The following is a 15294-nucleotide window of genomic DNA, read 5'->3' as shown; positions in this document are numbered from 1 at the left end:
TCATAACGAACCCCAACCATTATGTTTAAATTAGGGAGGGTAAGGTTCATTTTATGCTTTGAAAGAAACGCTTCATCGTTAAACATCACCGATTTTAGATCTTTGAAAAACATGAGGAAGGAATTTTCAGCAGTAAAATTGCTAGAGAATGATCATGAAATATTGCAAAATAACGTAAAAAATATAAGCGATAGAGAAATTTAAGAATACTGCACTGAACAAAACGTACCGTCTATCTACGGTACAAAAAGTACAGTCACAGATTACAAAGTGGAGATTACTCTTAGAAGAAGAGCAAAAACCAGCATCTCAAAGAAAAAGATTTGAAATGTCCGAAAGTTAGGTTATGTTTTGTTACTTTGTTTTTATTTGTGATTTATTGGGAATTCAAATATTCCTTAATAATTTGTGATTCTGAAAAAAACGATAAAAAATGGGAAAATTTGCTTTGCCGAAGTGGGATACTAATGAAGTAGGGGATAAAATATGTAAAACTCTTTTCAAGGTAAGAATTATTCCAATCTCCCCCAATATTATGAAACATTCTTTAACAGAAGGCTCTGTTCGTTCATTAGTTTTCTTGACAGGTTCAGTTATGAATTTCAAATGGAGGCCCATTTTATCTCTTATTTATTTAAAGTATACAAAATATTATAGTAATTACGTTCTCCCTTCAAAATCTGCCATTTCATACAAAAATTTTAATTCGGTTATGAGCAAGTCAATATTTTATCATACACATTGTTCTCAAAGAATTGTCAGTACCTTGGATAAGAAAGTAGTAGAGTGTAATGAAGCTAATGGTAATGAAAAGGAAAATTCATTGAAATCCTTGAAATACTCTTTGCTATGTTTGGGATTCGGCATAGCAACTATTGGATCTTTTTTATTTCTGAAATATGGAAGCCCAAGAATAGATGATAGTGGAAACATTATCCAAGATGAATATACAGAACTTCCGGTTTGGCAGCAATACATATATCGATGTATGGATGCTATAAGAACATTAACCTTGTTCATTCAGCAACCCTCTCGTGAAAAGTTATTGCCAGATCCCTTGAAGCCTCCATATCATCAACCTCCATACACATTAATTTTAGAGTTAACAAATGTACTTGTACACCCAGACTGGACTTATAAAACTGGTTGGAGGTTCAAAAAACGGCCTGGACTCGATCATCTTCTAGAAAATTTGGTTGGATTATATGAAATAGTTATATTCACTGCAGAACAGGGTATTATTGTCTTTCCATTATGCGAGGCTCTAGATCCAAAAAATTTAATCTCCTACAAGTTGGTTAGAGATGCCACTCATTTCATAGATGGTCATCACGTCAAAAATCTTGATAAACTCAACAGGGATTTGAGTAAAGTAATCGCGATTGATTTTAATGACGAATCTTTGAAACTACACGGAGACAATCTGCTCAATATTGGTTCTTGGAATGGTGACGATGATGATGTTTTAATCGATTTAACATCTTTTCTGACTACCATAGCTCAAAATCAAGTGGAGGATGTTAGAGAAGTTTTGAAATACTACAAAACTTTCAAGAATCCATTAGCGACTTTCAGGCAGAAGCAGAAGGAAATTTTTGAAGAGAAACATGAAAGTATAACTATGACACAGCCAAAAATTAAAAGGAAATACTTTTTTTAGAATAACGCAAGGGAATAAAATTATTAGACTATTACAGATTTTTATTGACTCACGAGATTAGGGTTGTGTTTTGTTTCGCTATTTTTGGTTTCAAGATAGTGGTTACAAGCTGTACTTTCAGTATGTAAGGATTAAATTATAAGAATCCAACAGATTTGAGCGGTGATTATATCCCCCCTTATCATTTTTCTAATATATTTTTTGTTATCGGTATCCTTGAAACCTCACCCTTATACCCCTAAAAAAAATCTTATATTGTTTTAGGAAAAAATTAAAAATAACAGGAAGAGAGAAAAATTCAGAAATGGCGGTAAAATTATCAAAGCAAAATTCAATAAAGCTAAGAAAGAAATTGGGGAAAAATTTGTCAAGAATATTGGTGCAAATTTAAAAAATATCAAAAACACAGTTAATCAGAAAAAAAATAAAATAATGAAAAATTCAAAATCGAACAAAGAAATATCCAGCACTCCTATCAAAAACGAAATGCATAAAGGTCAGAAGAAATTGAAGAAAATAAAGAAAAACTTGCCAAATATAAAACATTTAAAAAGTATGCTAGAGACAAAGCTAAGTAATGAGGAAGACAAGAAAATGTTGTGTGAAGAAGAAAGTAATCAAACAATTTCTGAAAAAGTCGAAACTAAATCAAAAAAGAAACTGAAAAAAAGAAAGCTTGAAAAACTGAAAAATGATTTGAATGTTAAAATTGAATCAGATATTGTCAAAGTGACAAATAAGAAAAACAAGAAAAAAAAGAAGTTATCATTGGAAAATATTTCCAAGGATTGTAATTTGAATGATACTTTTGATTCAAATAATGCAGACTGTAATAATCTTGTTCAAAAAAATGGTAGGAAGAGTAGTAAAAATTTATCTTTGAGGGAAAGAATGTTGGCCAAGTTGAAAGCTTCCAGATTTCGGTATCTGAATGAACAGCTGTATTGCTCACCCAGTAAAGATGCTCAAAACCTATTCAAGACTGATCCAGACGCATTTAAAGCATACCATGAGGGTTTTAGACAACAAGTTGATAGATGGCCAGTTAATCCTGTTGATGTTATCATCAAAAGTCTAAAAAAAATGTGAGTGATTCATTTCTAGATTTAGTAACTTTGCCTAATTTCCCCTTTTTTTCCAAGGAACAAAACTTATGTGATAGCAGACTTTGGTTGTGGCGATGCAAAAATTGCTCAAGAAGTTCAACAAAAAGTTCACTCTTTCGATTTAGTTGCTACTAATGATAGAGTGACAGAATGTGACATGGCAAAGGTCCCATTGAGTAAAGAAAGTGTTGATGTTGCTATTTTTTGTCTTTCTCTGATGGGAACAAATCTCCAGGATTATTTGAAGGAAGCAAACAGAGTACTGAAAGTTGGGTGAGTTGCATTCCGTTCAGTTTACGGCCAAGTGGCTAATTTCAATATTTTTATGCAGGGGAATTCTCAAGATTGCCGAAGTTGAAAGCAGAATCGATAATGTGGATGAATTCATTAAGGCGGTTCAGTGTTTTGGATTTCAGAATACATATAAAGACTTGACCCATAATATTTTCTACTTTATGGATTTCAAAAAAGTTACGAATGTTAAGAAAACCAAGGGTTTACCCACTTTAAGTTTGAATCCTTGTTTGTACAAAAAGAGATGATTATATGTTTATCCCTTATTTCGTTGAATAAAATCAATTTCAAAGACTTCATTTTTTATTTCAGAAAATACAAAAACACCTATCAAAAATCCTAAATAATTTGAATTTCCAAAATATTTCGTCTTAATATTGATGAATGATAACAAGTGGGAGGAGTCATCTAAAAAATGTATAAATAGTATCTATCACAACGTGTGTATAAATTCATGAAACAACAACATATTTTCAAACTGAATAATGATCATTTCAACGCGGAAGACTCATATTGAACTGATTGTGCTGATAACCTTCGCTTACCCCATTCAGAACATCTTCTGCTTCTTCCCTCAGATTCTCTACTTTTTCCAAGAGCAACATCTGTTAACAAAAAAATAATCAAAGACTTGTAATTTTTTTGTTTAAATTATTTTCTGTTCAAGATTGAGTTAGATCACTGAAGAGTTATTTAAGTTACCTTTGCTGCAGAAATTAACTGTACAGCAACCCTCCGATTCAAATACTCGATGTCCCTTATTAGATCTTCAACATTTGCCTTAGCAATCGAATGCAACGTCTTGTAGCCAGCGTTGAACAGTTGTTTAGCCCGGCTCTGAAACAAAACCATACACAATCAAATTGTTAGGCTATAAACATCCGAATGTACTTGTTTCACAGCTGGCAATTCCATCAGAGGCATCAATTCCCTAGTACAACAATGAGATAGCCTCATACTCATTCCTTTCAAAAGATGAGCGAAAGGCCAGAACTCTTCCAATTCTTGACAAAAACTCATCACATTGCTAGAAAACGAAGCAGAAGACTGCATTAAATTCTGAACCAATCCCCTATCAACCTGAAAATGAAATTATACCACTGTTAACCAACGTTTGAAGCTTTAAATGTTAAATCCTACCCCATATTTTTCTGCAGCTTCGAAGACAGGCATTTCGTTCCAAAGATCGTATAACATCAATGTTAAGTAGAATCTATTCAGGACACGTTCTGAAACAGTCTGAAAAGTAAAAGGAAATTAAAATAGTAAAAATGGACTATGGAAGTACGCACCTTTATTGGTTGGTTAGACATCATTTTAACAGCTACTGACTCTGTAATTCCAAGAACCTTAGCTGTGTGCAGCTCCTTTGGGGGTAACTGTTGAAACTAAAAGACGAAATGACAATAGAGTACTTCAATCAATTGATAAATATACGCAAAAACAGCCCTTACCTAGTGATGTACTTAACCTATCTTAACTTACCATTGTGAAATAAGAGTTCATATCTGGTTTTATATGTTCACTCAGATCATATGGGGTTACCAAGTACAACAAGTGGAGAACATCCAGTAGAACCAGACTGTATTGAGCTTGAACCAAATCTTCATACAATATATGTGCTTTGGACAATTCGAGTCCACCTATGAAAAAAGTGGTATCATCACTACAATGTGATTGTATTTATTCACTGAAGGAATTGATGCCACTTGACACTATGCTGTATGAGCATAGTCATTATGCGTCTACTTGCATCAATTCTAGGTGGGAGTTGTGTTGCTCTGACGAGTTCCAAAAAAACCGAAACTATGGTCAGTATCGACACTTTCTCGATGAAGTGGCTTTTGGTTAATTAATTTATATTACTTATTATTGTCCACCTTAATATATACCTTTTATTGCTGCTATTCCCAATTTGCTTATAACCAATTTTGTATTTTTCTGTATGAGCAAATGTTTCTTTTTGCTCTTGTTTGTATCTTGGCTCTCAATGTTCTCTTCACTATTAATCTGTAATGAGTACAATTCAGAAAAACCCGCATTTGAAAATTTCTGATAACATACAGTAGTTTCCAATTTTAGAGATACATTCGATGCTACTCTCTCAATATTGAGACTAGGATTGTTTGTTTGTAAGGCGCCCAAGGTGAAAAGATTCTTAATTATTTTATCTGTCAATTTTTTATGTTCAGCTTGGTTTTTGTTCTGCACTGCCCAAAGAGTTTTATTAGTTACAGCCTGAAGTTCAGATCTCGTATTTGCTATTCCTAGAGCTATACAGCTGAGGAGTAAATGTCTGAAATTCGTTTCAATGAGAATAAACTGAAGTAAATGAAATGATTTTTTACAACTTACCTTAAACCTTTACCCTCGTTCTCATGTATGGAAGACATAGATTTATCCATGGGAGATTTCAATAAAGCAATGACTTTGGGAAGATCTCTTTGAGTACATATCAATATGCTATCTCCCTTCTCGCCTAATCCTGCTCTGCCTGCCCTTCCAATCATTTGTTTATAACGAGAGAGATTCATGAAATCTCTCCCAATGTAAGGTGATCGTAGGATAACCTTAATAAAACGCTATTCTGTATTCTGAATTTGAGCAAGCATTCACAATTTACCCTTTTCGCTGGTAAGTTCACACCGGCCGCTAGTGTTGAAGTGCAACATATCACTGATATAGCCCCCGCCCTGAAACCATCTTCGATAAGCCGCCTTTCTTCAGTCGTTAACCCTGTTGAGTAAAATCACTCTTTGGTAGCATATACGCTTGAAAGATTCGCAAAATCTTTAATTAAAAGCAGTTGAATCAGGGGAAACATTACCTGAATGGTGATATGCAATGCCGTAAGGTATTGAGAATTTCAAAGTTTCACATAAACTTCCTGTTTCAGCTTTGAGAGCCTCTAATAAAACCTCTTTTTCCTCCGTTTTGTGTGTTTTCAGAGATCTGTGAAATAGTTTTCATGCAAATTGCGAACAACCGGGTCAACTAACCGAACTTACTTGAATAAAATTCTAGATAAAAGTTTGGCGACATTTTCGCAATTCTTTTTGGAAGCACAAAAAATTAAACAGGAACCCTTCGGTATGACCTCCATAACCAATCCACCTAATTGGTCAGGATCAAGGGCTTTTATTGCTGGAGCGTACTTAAAAAAAAATCATTTCTTGATCATTCAAGTGAAATCCTCACTTGATTCATTCAGATTTCCCACGAGATTTTATTCAACGAAGAATACATGTGCCATTTATAACTCACCTTGAAATCGACAGTTCTCTCAACTTTTAGCAATTCGTCTTCGTCAGCTGCAAGATCAATTTTAGCGATCTCAGCATCACACTTCACATATTCTGTTAGTTCAACGGGCCTGAAATTTTTCGTATACGCTTCTGCATTCAAAAATGTGCAAATATCTTCTAAATTACCAATGGTAGCACTCATCCCAATTATCTGTACTTTAGCTGAAAAAATTACCCTCTTGAAAAACGATGGAATACAGGGTGTCCCAACAATACTGCCCATTAAAAGTTTGTAGAGAAAAATACATTTCTCTGCAAATTACTAATGAGCACTATTAGTTGAACAGCCTGTATAGTATTAAATTCAAATTACCATTTATAACAGCTAATTTTGTTAAAAGGGCTTCCAAAGTTGGCCCTCTTCCAGGTTCACCTAATAAATGCAACTCATCGACAACTATAAGGCCAATTTCATTCAAACGCCCTGTCTCTATTAGGCTGTTGATTAATCCGAGAGCTTTTTCTATTGTTGCTATGAATATTGAATTTTTTCTTCTTCTTTTCCTGGGAGGGTAAACCCCTTTACTACCTGCGTATTCTTCAACCAAGAAGTCTAAAGCTACTGCAAAAGGGGATAATGTCCAAACCTAAACAGTGAGTAGAAATAGTTTGTTGGCTTTGGAATCTTTTGCGTTATTACCTTTTCCTGCACAATGGCAACAAAGGGCAGAATAAAGATGGCATTCTTCTTGAAACAAAGCAATTCTCTCAAGATGAGAATCTCAGCAACTAAAGTTTTGCCTCCACTTGTAGGAAGTGCATAAATAAGATTTTTTTTCTGATGAATGGCTGGGAGATTCAAACACTCATCCTGCCAATCTGAAGATTAAGATAACAAATAATGTTTCCACATTATGAATAGAAACAATTTCAACATTATCAATTTTTTTCATTTCTGAGTATAAGACTCAATAGTTTCACGTAGTCAAAATATTACCAATTCAGAAAACATATAAGGCTTGACATCTTACCGTAAAGTTCATCGATTCCCTTATAAAGTTTGATAAGATCTTTCACTTTTGTTGGCAATCCATAAAACGGTCCTAATTCTTGAAATTCTACAGCTTCCTCAGAGAAAGAAAGATTTGATGTTTCAGCCTTCCCCACTGTTACACTTTTAGAAGCATTTGCCAATAATTTAGATTTGAAAATACTGCTGAAACTCAAGTTAGAACTGGAAATATTGAGAAGAGACTTATCTCCTTCTTGAAGCTCTTTTTCACTTTCACATAGCATCTCTAAGACATTATCATGTGTTGAGCTCAATATTTCTTGCGATGTTCCCATTTGGTATATTGAATTTTCTATTTCATCAAAAATTACATCCATATCACTTTGATTCAATAACTCAGATAGGGTTCTATTATATTTCTTCAATACTGATTCTTTATTGGAAGTTGAGGCTTCAACTAGCTTGGGAATTTTGAATAATTCCTCATTAGAGTCATGATCATCTTCTTTTTTACGTTTTCCATAAGAATTCCTTTCTTCATTTTCACTTGATGAACCTTGATTAATAGAATCTAGAGCATATTCTATTTGACCCATAACTTGAGAGTCATCGAAAAATTGAGAAGGTATAGGGCCCTCTTTAACATCAACTAGTTCTGAGTTATCAATATAATGATCCCCAACATTTCTTAGAATTACCTTATTTGAAACTGAAGATTCTTTCTTTACCCCCAAAAACAATGATTGAGTGGTGATATCATCTAAGGTATCTCCTAATTCATCTGTAACCGTGTTACAAAGTTTCTGTATATCCTTACTTGAGTTTCCCTTCTGAGTACCTATAAAACATACATTTTTCAGAATATAATACAAATAAAATATTGTTCATAACATCTCACTTGTAACAATACTGGACATTCCTTTCTCCCTTGATACTTTGGATTCGAATGGCATTTTTGTCTAAGGAATTTCATTTATTCACAAAATAAAACCAATATCAACATTTATTTGAAAGAAAATCTAGTTTTGCGCCTAGAAAATTTGAATTCATTCATCCTCATTGTTGTTAAGAACATTCAACCTACGAAACCTTGAACCTATTCCTTTCTGTTTCCGAAAATTTTAGTCTTTGCTTTAATGTTTCAAAGGAAAGAATATTTCTTAACGAATTTGCTTTCGAACATGAAGTTATTAGTTAAAAGCTAAACATATATAAAATTATCTTAGGCTTTTTTCTATCCATACATTTTTATTCTTCAGTAGAATGAGATAGTTCAAAATATGTATAGTGCAAAAGTAACAATTGTCAAGAGGGATTCTTGTCAACCTAAATTTTGAATTGAGGTTAAATTAATTTAATTATGAATGTTATGAGAAATTAAGCCTCTGGATACAATTTTTTTACAATAATGTGTTCTATTCTCAGTTTCTATAGACTGTGAGTGTTTTTCATGTTGAAAAGGGGGTTTTCATGTAAAATAGAGCTTCACTCATATTTTTTTCTTCCATGAAAAACACATGGAACATTTGAAGTACTTCATAAATGATTTATTTGAATAAAAGATTGCTCATTGTGTTCATTGAATTTTCATCTTCTGTAAGCGTGGATCAATAAGAATTTCTTGGCGATTATAGATCATTGTCGTTGACAAAATGATAAACAGATTCAGAAATTTTTGTCGAAACCGATTTTGCAAAAGTTGAATGATCTACATCATCAAGTTTGATACGATATCGCTTTGGTCCATCGATTCTTAACGATTCTTACGATTTATAAACATAAAAAAATTTGGAATTCTAAACAGCAGTTAACAATCTGAGAAATTTAGTTTTGGGGTAGCAGCCAAAGTCCTGCAGAATGTTTTGCAAATAGGCAATTGAATAATTTCGCTCCTTCATCATTTTTATAATCTAAATCAATCAGAATAATTTAATTTGTTTAACGACTCTGATATCTTAAAATTTACCTTTTCTCCCACCCTTTATTTATGGGTTTTAAAATGAGCGTTTTCTTCTGATATTATAGTAAAATATTTTCCTACAAATAAAGAGAATGGGATTTATCAGTCAACCAAATAATAAATACAATGACATCCCGATTATTGGCGTAGAAGAGATTTTAGAGTTTTGTTAATTAAACATTACGCGCGTTTTCATTATTTCACTCAGATGCGATCGCTGCCAGCGTCAGAGAATTTGCTATGTGTATTATGTTTTTCTTCGAAAAATTGATTATTAAAAATATTCTCCTCAATTTAATCTTTTCGTTCATTAAAGATCAGAGTAAAAAAAAAAGTTTTAGAAACACACATTGTTAGATTTGTAGGTACCTACATATTTCTTTGGATTTTTGCAGGTACCAACGTGCCAGACCGTTCAAAACAATTTATGTCAATAAACGTTACAATAAAGTTCTACTTCCGGGTCATTTGATCCAGACGAGGAATTATTCTTCGAGAAACAACTCTACACAAAGTGAGTACATTCATTTTGTTGATAAAGAATATTAATCCATTGATATTAGTTATCAACTGGCCGAGAATATATAAGAGTGGTCGTCTAATTTTTGACTTTTCACGAGGTGCTATCGTGGGAGTTGTGCGAATACGATAGTTACTCCAGTCGCGATGAAACTTCTAAACAAGAAAAATTTGATTATATTCTTGGTGCCGTCCGATTATACGGATATTGGATTGTATTTTATTCAGTACTTACTTATTGTTAAAGGTCAGTAACTCCAAAAGAGAATAATTATTCTGCAACTCAATAATAAAACTGATTTTTCTATACAGTGTGACTCACTGAAAATGGAGCTGAAAGGCTCTTCAAATTCAATTTTGTCCCCATTGCTCTAACATTTTTTATTGCTGAAACCATCATGATATCATTAACTTCTGAATCTACCCATTGAAATTTGAATAGCGATTTATTTTTTTCTCTAAAATAAAGTAAAAGAAAAATAATTGAAATCTGATTATTCGTTTTGAATTTTCAACTTCTCAATACCTTATATTAATTCCACAAAAACATTATTTCTTTTTTTATGCAATTTTTCGTTCCTACATATACACTTCGAATGGTTCTTTTTTGTGAGCATATAAAAAACCCATCAGTAACAAAACCTAATTTCGAAGATATATTATTAAGTATTTATATTTGGGGGCTATACCAATTCTTCTCTTGAAAAAATAGCGATTCTTGAAAAAATATATCAAAAGGTACCTATATGTGTAGCGTGAATCGTAGGTATATGCTGGAATTATCTTCGATCTCAAATCTGCCTACGCGAATATCTGGCTGACCTATTATAGGGGAACATTTCTGTCAGTTTTTTGGTTTTATGATGAAAATTAAAAATTGCTTTTCAGATACCATCCTTAGGGGGTTATATCTAATAAGGGGCTGCTCAAAAATAAAGATTTTGTATACGAAAGACCCACATTTTCTTCAAGAAGGAATTACGCCTTAAATTTTTTTTCATTCTATTCATTTACCTACATATATCCTGTATACCTATTATTATTGGTTATATGAATCTTTTATTTTCATATAAGTCTATACCACGAGTTTGAATACGACAAGTATTTTTATTGAGAACATTTCTCGGAATATTTTAGCCTATAGAGATCAAGGTGAAAATGAATACGATTCCAATTCTGCGAAACCTTATAATTAATCGAAATTTTGATCAGTTTTTTCTCATGATGAACATTAATTCCATGTTTATTTATTCTGATTATTCATTATCAAGTTAATGACCTGATATGGTTTCATTGTTGATTTATAATGAAAATAATCATAATCATAAATTGATATTCCGCAAATTTTTTACTCAAACATCAAAAGATCAAAATAAACATAAATGTGAACTAGGAGATCTTTTTCCAACAATTTTTATTTCTTTATTCGCCAACCCTTTTCTATCTGAATAAAAATATATGAATGGATGAAAATATGGACATCAAAAGTACCTAACAGAAAAACAAAACTAATAATAAACAATACACGTGACATAAAAAACCTTATATATTTTCACAATAAAATTATGTGAATGAATTTCCGAAAAGAGAATATCCTTCAAGAAAGAAGGCAACAAATTTATAAATATATAAGAATTCAAGTGGTTTGGCTCATTCATTATGTTCTGTTGTATTTCTCACAAGTTATTACAGCTGATTCTATGTGGGGGAAGTATTCAGAAATATGTGAGGTTCATAAAACTATATATTGTTATGTTTAAACAATGCATGATGGATTCTCAGTTTAAACAATGTCAAACATCTCAACAAAATATACGTCCGAGTTACTTTATTCCAGGGTGGTCTGAATGGAGTGGAGTATTCACCAAATTTATCCCAGTAGGTGTGTGTCTTATAGCAGTTATGCAATGGAGGGCATTTCGAAAGAGGAGTCACGATAAAGTAGCTACAGAACTTGAAATAAAATGTTACTGTTTCTTGCCTTTACGGACAGTATCTAGATGTTGGGGTTGGATAGCAGGTTGGTTTATTACAAACAAAGTGTTATTTCAAAAATCCCTATCAATTATGTCGAATCCAAATATAATACGAATTCCTTGTTTTTTTAGATATAAAATTACCGGAAGTATTAAGACCTTACGTCTACAGCATGTATATCAATATGTTCAAAGTAAATTTGTCAGAGGCTTTGAACGAAGATCTAAAGTCGTATTCGAGCTTAGCAGATTTTTTTTCAAGACCAATTAAAGAAGAAGCGAGGATTATCGATCAGAAAAGTTGTTTGGTTTCCCCATGCGATGGTACGATATTGAATTTAGGACCAGTACGCAACGAAGACATCGAACAAGTAAGTTGCGATTCGTAACTATACTGCACACAAAATTTCTGAACTCCCTCAACTTTTGTGGAGCAGTATATTACAGATAAACCTGCAATTTGATTTTTCACCTGTTCCAGGTGAAGGGTATTACCTATACATTGCCCAGTTTCTTCGGTGAAAACACTTGGAATAGAAAAATTGACCAATGCCCCGATTACAGAACGTCCCTGCTACATAATAAAAAAGATTGCCCCCAATTGTATCAATGCGTGATCTACTTAGCACCTGGAGACTATCACAGGTAAATTGGGCTGACAGTTTATTCTAAAGAAGGCACACTTTGTTATTCTTGCACGTGATTGTTAGTGAAAAATTTCGGAATCTCAACAAGCATCTAATAATTCTGCAGTGAGGGGGTATTTCAGATGATTGTCGTCGAATCTTGTTGGAGTGATGAAAGAATGGAAGAATTTTGCATTATATTACTCTCGTCTCTACGCGGAATGAAATATAGGGTTTTTGGTAGTTCCCGGATTTTAGCTAACTCGTTTTTGTTGAACTGCGAATTATTCATGTCATTGATTGATACCAGATAAATTCTGTCAAAGGTTATCATCTGAGGAGGTCTTCTCGTGCAAAAATTATTTCATAAAAGTCTGCCTCTTCGTGCATTTTTATCACATAATTATTCAGATTTTCGATATATGTGTCATAGTAAATATTATTGAAGGATCATAACCTTTGGATTGTATACACAGCTGGGTCTTCTGCATCGATAAATTTCAAAATTTCACACACTATTTTCATCCGAAACTCCTTACTGAATGTACGCGGATAGAAATAAGTGATTAATTAGTTTTTTGTTGAATTTGCACTGATGTGTTAATAAAATTATTGACCTTATTATAACATTATAATCCAACCAATGCCAGAAACATATCCATATCCTGGATTATAAGTTGATTAAATGTGCTCTTTATTCTCATTGCTTGACCAGATAATAAATTGCCAATTTGCGTTTCGGATAATCACAGGAAAATTTGCTCATTAATTCAGTGAATGAGCTCTCATTATAAAGCTTTTGTTCCTATTTACCTTTTTTGTATAAGTAAGCCTTAACCTTAAACAACTTTAGGGTTCTTAAGATAATTCGCTGAAAACAAGTTCGAATGACCCTCTCTGTTCAATGTTCGATATTTAATTCTTATGTTTTGTGTTTAAATTTTTTTTATGAACCGAGAATTTTATGAAATATTTTGATGCCATACATTTGTTTATAATGTCTCTGTGCAATTTTTTATAGATTCCATTCTCCGGCTGATTGGAAACCTACACACCGTAGGCATTTTCACGGTGAACTTTTATCAGTTAATCCCAAAATAGCCAGTTGGATCCCTGGTCTTTTTTCGATAAACGAAAGATCAATCTATCTCGGCGAGTGGGAGCATGGTTTCTTCTCATACACCGCTGTTGGTGAGTAAAATTTTTGATAATGATGTTAAAACTTTCCCTCTGATGAAAAGAAATCTTTGGCTTGAATTTCCATTTGTTGTTTTTGTGAAGAAATGATTGAACTCGAGGAAAAACACCATTAGATTTGCCTAGAAACTTGTCAATCCAAAAAATCTGCCTCATTTCATTCTGAATATGGAAATGAGAAGCTTGCAATGCCTCGGAAACAAAAAGTTACTTTTCCGGCCTAAGTATTATCAAATTTGTAAGAAAAAATAGCCTAGTTCTGTGATCATATCGTCGAGGTATTGACATGACAGTTGATGGAACTTCCGCTTGATTTCTAGAACCAATGAGAGTGCTTTATTTGCGTGACGAAACTAATATAATAGCGCGGGCTATTTTGAATGGAATTCGACTAAGATATTGAAAAAACCAAGGCGTTTATGTCTTTCTTGACAATTTCAGCTAAAAAAATGATTTTTTGCCTCTATTTGCCTATTTATGCCCTTCGATTTCAGGAGCTACGAACGTCGGAACGATCAAAGTGTACTTCGACAAAAGTTTACAAACGAACTGCTCGAGGAAAACCAACAAATGTAGAGACGTATGTTTCGGGAACTCCCTCGAGTTGAAAAAAGGTGATATTATCGGAGAGTTCAGGATGGGTTCGACCATCGTGCTCGTGTTCCAAGCACCCTCTGATTTCCGCTTCAACGTTGCACCTGGTGCTAAAATAAAGATGGGGCAAAGTTTGGGTTGCGTCAGCGAACACAAGCAAGCTGAAAAGATGTAGAATATCTGTAATGAAATAATGAGATCAGAAATGGTAGCAGTCGCATCGACACAGTGGTTGTAATGACCATAATTTTTACCACGCAGATCAGACGAATTTGATACTTTTTTATTAATGATGAAAAGTTTGATAAGCTAAAGATGTCACTGCTATCAATTCCTCCATTTTCGAGATATCAAAGTTCAACTTAACGTTTCTTTCTGTTTTCTTCTCAGTTTGGAACACTATTCTCACTTTTATAAAGTGTAACGCCTGTAATGAAAATTTCAATGTGATATAATTGTCTAGAAGCATATTGCATTTAAGAAAAATTTTACATAACAATGAGTTTAAATCGTTAATTGTGAAAACCCCAGTGATGGTTTCACTTATTACTATAATCAGAAACTCGCAGAAATCACCGCCGCCTTAGTTTTTTGGAAATGGAATTGAATAATTTCTTATAAAAATAAAAAATGACCCACCAAACTATTTGTGCAATATTTAAAAATTGAATTCATGATGAACATCACATTAAATTGTTTGTAAATATGTATATGGCTCAGATTGTAATAACCACTGAATTGTTCAGCATGAATCAGAAAGCTGTTGGTTTTATTGAGGTTATGTTTCGAATGATAACTGGTCTTTCAATAAAAATTTCTATAAATTATAAAAACACAATACTATTGTAAACTATCGATTCCTAAAAATGTTGTGTATGAATAATAAAATGTTTATGCTTTTAACGTTTGTTTTTATCGAACAAATTGAGATATACAAATACAGCAACAATTGAATGAGGATTCTTACGAGTTTCTCCATTAATTGAAGTTTCAACGGGCACATGGAATAAAATTAAATAAAAAACACAATAAACAGTAATTGCGGCAAATTGTTGTTCTTTAACAGAAAACGCGCCAATAGTCGTGGTGGCCTATGCAACAATAC

The 15294-nt window shown here is 32.9% G+C and overlaps 4 protein-coding genes across 5 annotated transcripts; 3 read left to right on the top strand and 1 right to left on the bottom strand.

Moving 5' to 3' along the window:
* The first annotated feature begins 292 nt into the window (after positions 1-292).
* Positions 293-1692, top strand: LOC123316147 (mitochondrial import inner membrane translocase subunit TIM50-C-like). Its single transcript, XM_044902140.1, has one exon. It carries the CDS (start codon positions 434-436, stop codon positions 1658-1660), a length of 1227 nt encoding a protein of 408 aa, XP_044758075.1. The 5' UTR covers positions 293-433; the 3' UTR covers positions 1661-1692.
* A 235-nt stretch (positions 1693-1927) lies between these two features.
* LOC123316150 (ribosomal RNA-processing protein 8) lies at positions 1928-3354 on the top strand. The gene is made up of 3 exons (XM_044902143.1): positions 1928-2745; positions 2803-3039; positions 3098-3354. Exons 1-3 carry the CDS (start codon positions 2093-2095, stop codon positions 3306-3308), a joined length of 1101 nt encoding a protein of 366 aa, XP_044758078.1. The 5' UTR covers positions 1928-2092; the 3' UTR covers positions 3309-3354.
* Positions 3349-8392, bottom strand: LOC123316145 (helicase POLQ-like). Its single transcript, XM_044902136.1, has 17 exons — positions 8216-8392; positions 7337-8155; positions 7006-7184; positions 6679-6952; positions 6325-6527; positions 6069-6214; positions 5888-6012; positions 5684-5796; positions 5416-5630; positions 5125-5356; positions 4953-5070; positions 4546-4703; positions 4353-4448; positions 4201-4299; positions 3952-4140; positions 3763-3897; positions 3349-3665 (listed from the first exon to the last, which is right to left on the bottom strand). The coding sequence occupies exons 1-17, from the start codon at positions 8268-8270 to the stop codon at positions 3555-3557; spliced, it is 3267 nt and encodes a 1088-aa protein (XP_044758071.1). The 5' UTR covers positions 8271-8392; the 3' UTR covers positions 3349-3554.
* A 235-nt stretch (positions 8393-8627) lies between these two features.
* Positions 8628-15092, top strand: LOC123316149 (phosphatidylserine decarboxylase proenzyme, mitochondrial). 2 transcript variants are annotated; one of them, XM_044902141.1, is made up of 7 exons: positions 8628-8754; positions 9673-9791; positions 11634-11816; positions 11905-12143; positions 12254-12417; positions 13420-13589; positions 14090-15092. In XM_044902141.1, the coding sequence occupies exons 1-7, from the start codon at positions 8726-8728 to the stop codon at positions 14362-14364; spliced, it is 1179 nt and encodes a 392-aa protein (XP_044758076.1). In that variant the 5' UTR covers positions 8628-8725; the 3' UTR covers positions 14365-15092. The 2 variants fall into 2 exon arrangements, with proteins under 2 accessions (XP_044758076.1, XP_044758077.1); XM_044902142.1 differs by lacking the exons at positions 8628-8754; positions 9673-9791 and adding an exon at positions 9883-10043.
* Positions 15093-15294: the final 202 nt, after the last annotated feature.

The sequence above is a fragment of the Coccinella septempunctata genome, chromosome 6 (assembly GCF_907165205.1).
Source record: "Coccinella septempunctata chromosome 6, icCocSept1.1, whole genome shotgun sequence".
Classification (NCBI taxonomy): Eukaryota; Metazoa; Arthropoda; class Insecta; order Coleoptera; family Coccinellidae; genus Coccinella; species Coccinella septempunctata.
This window is presented reverse-complemented; position numbering and strand designations above follow the sequence as displayed.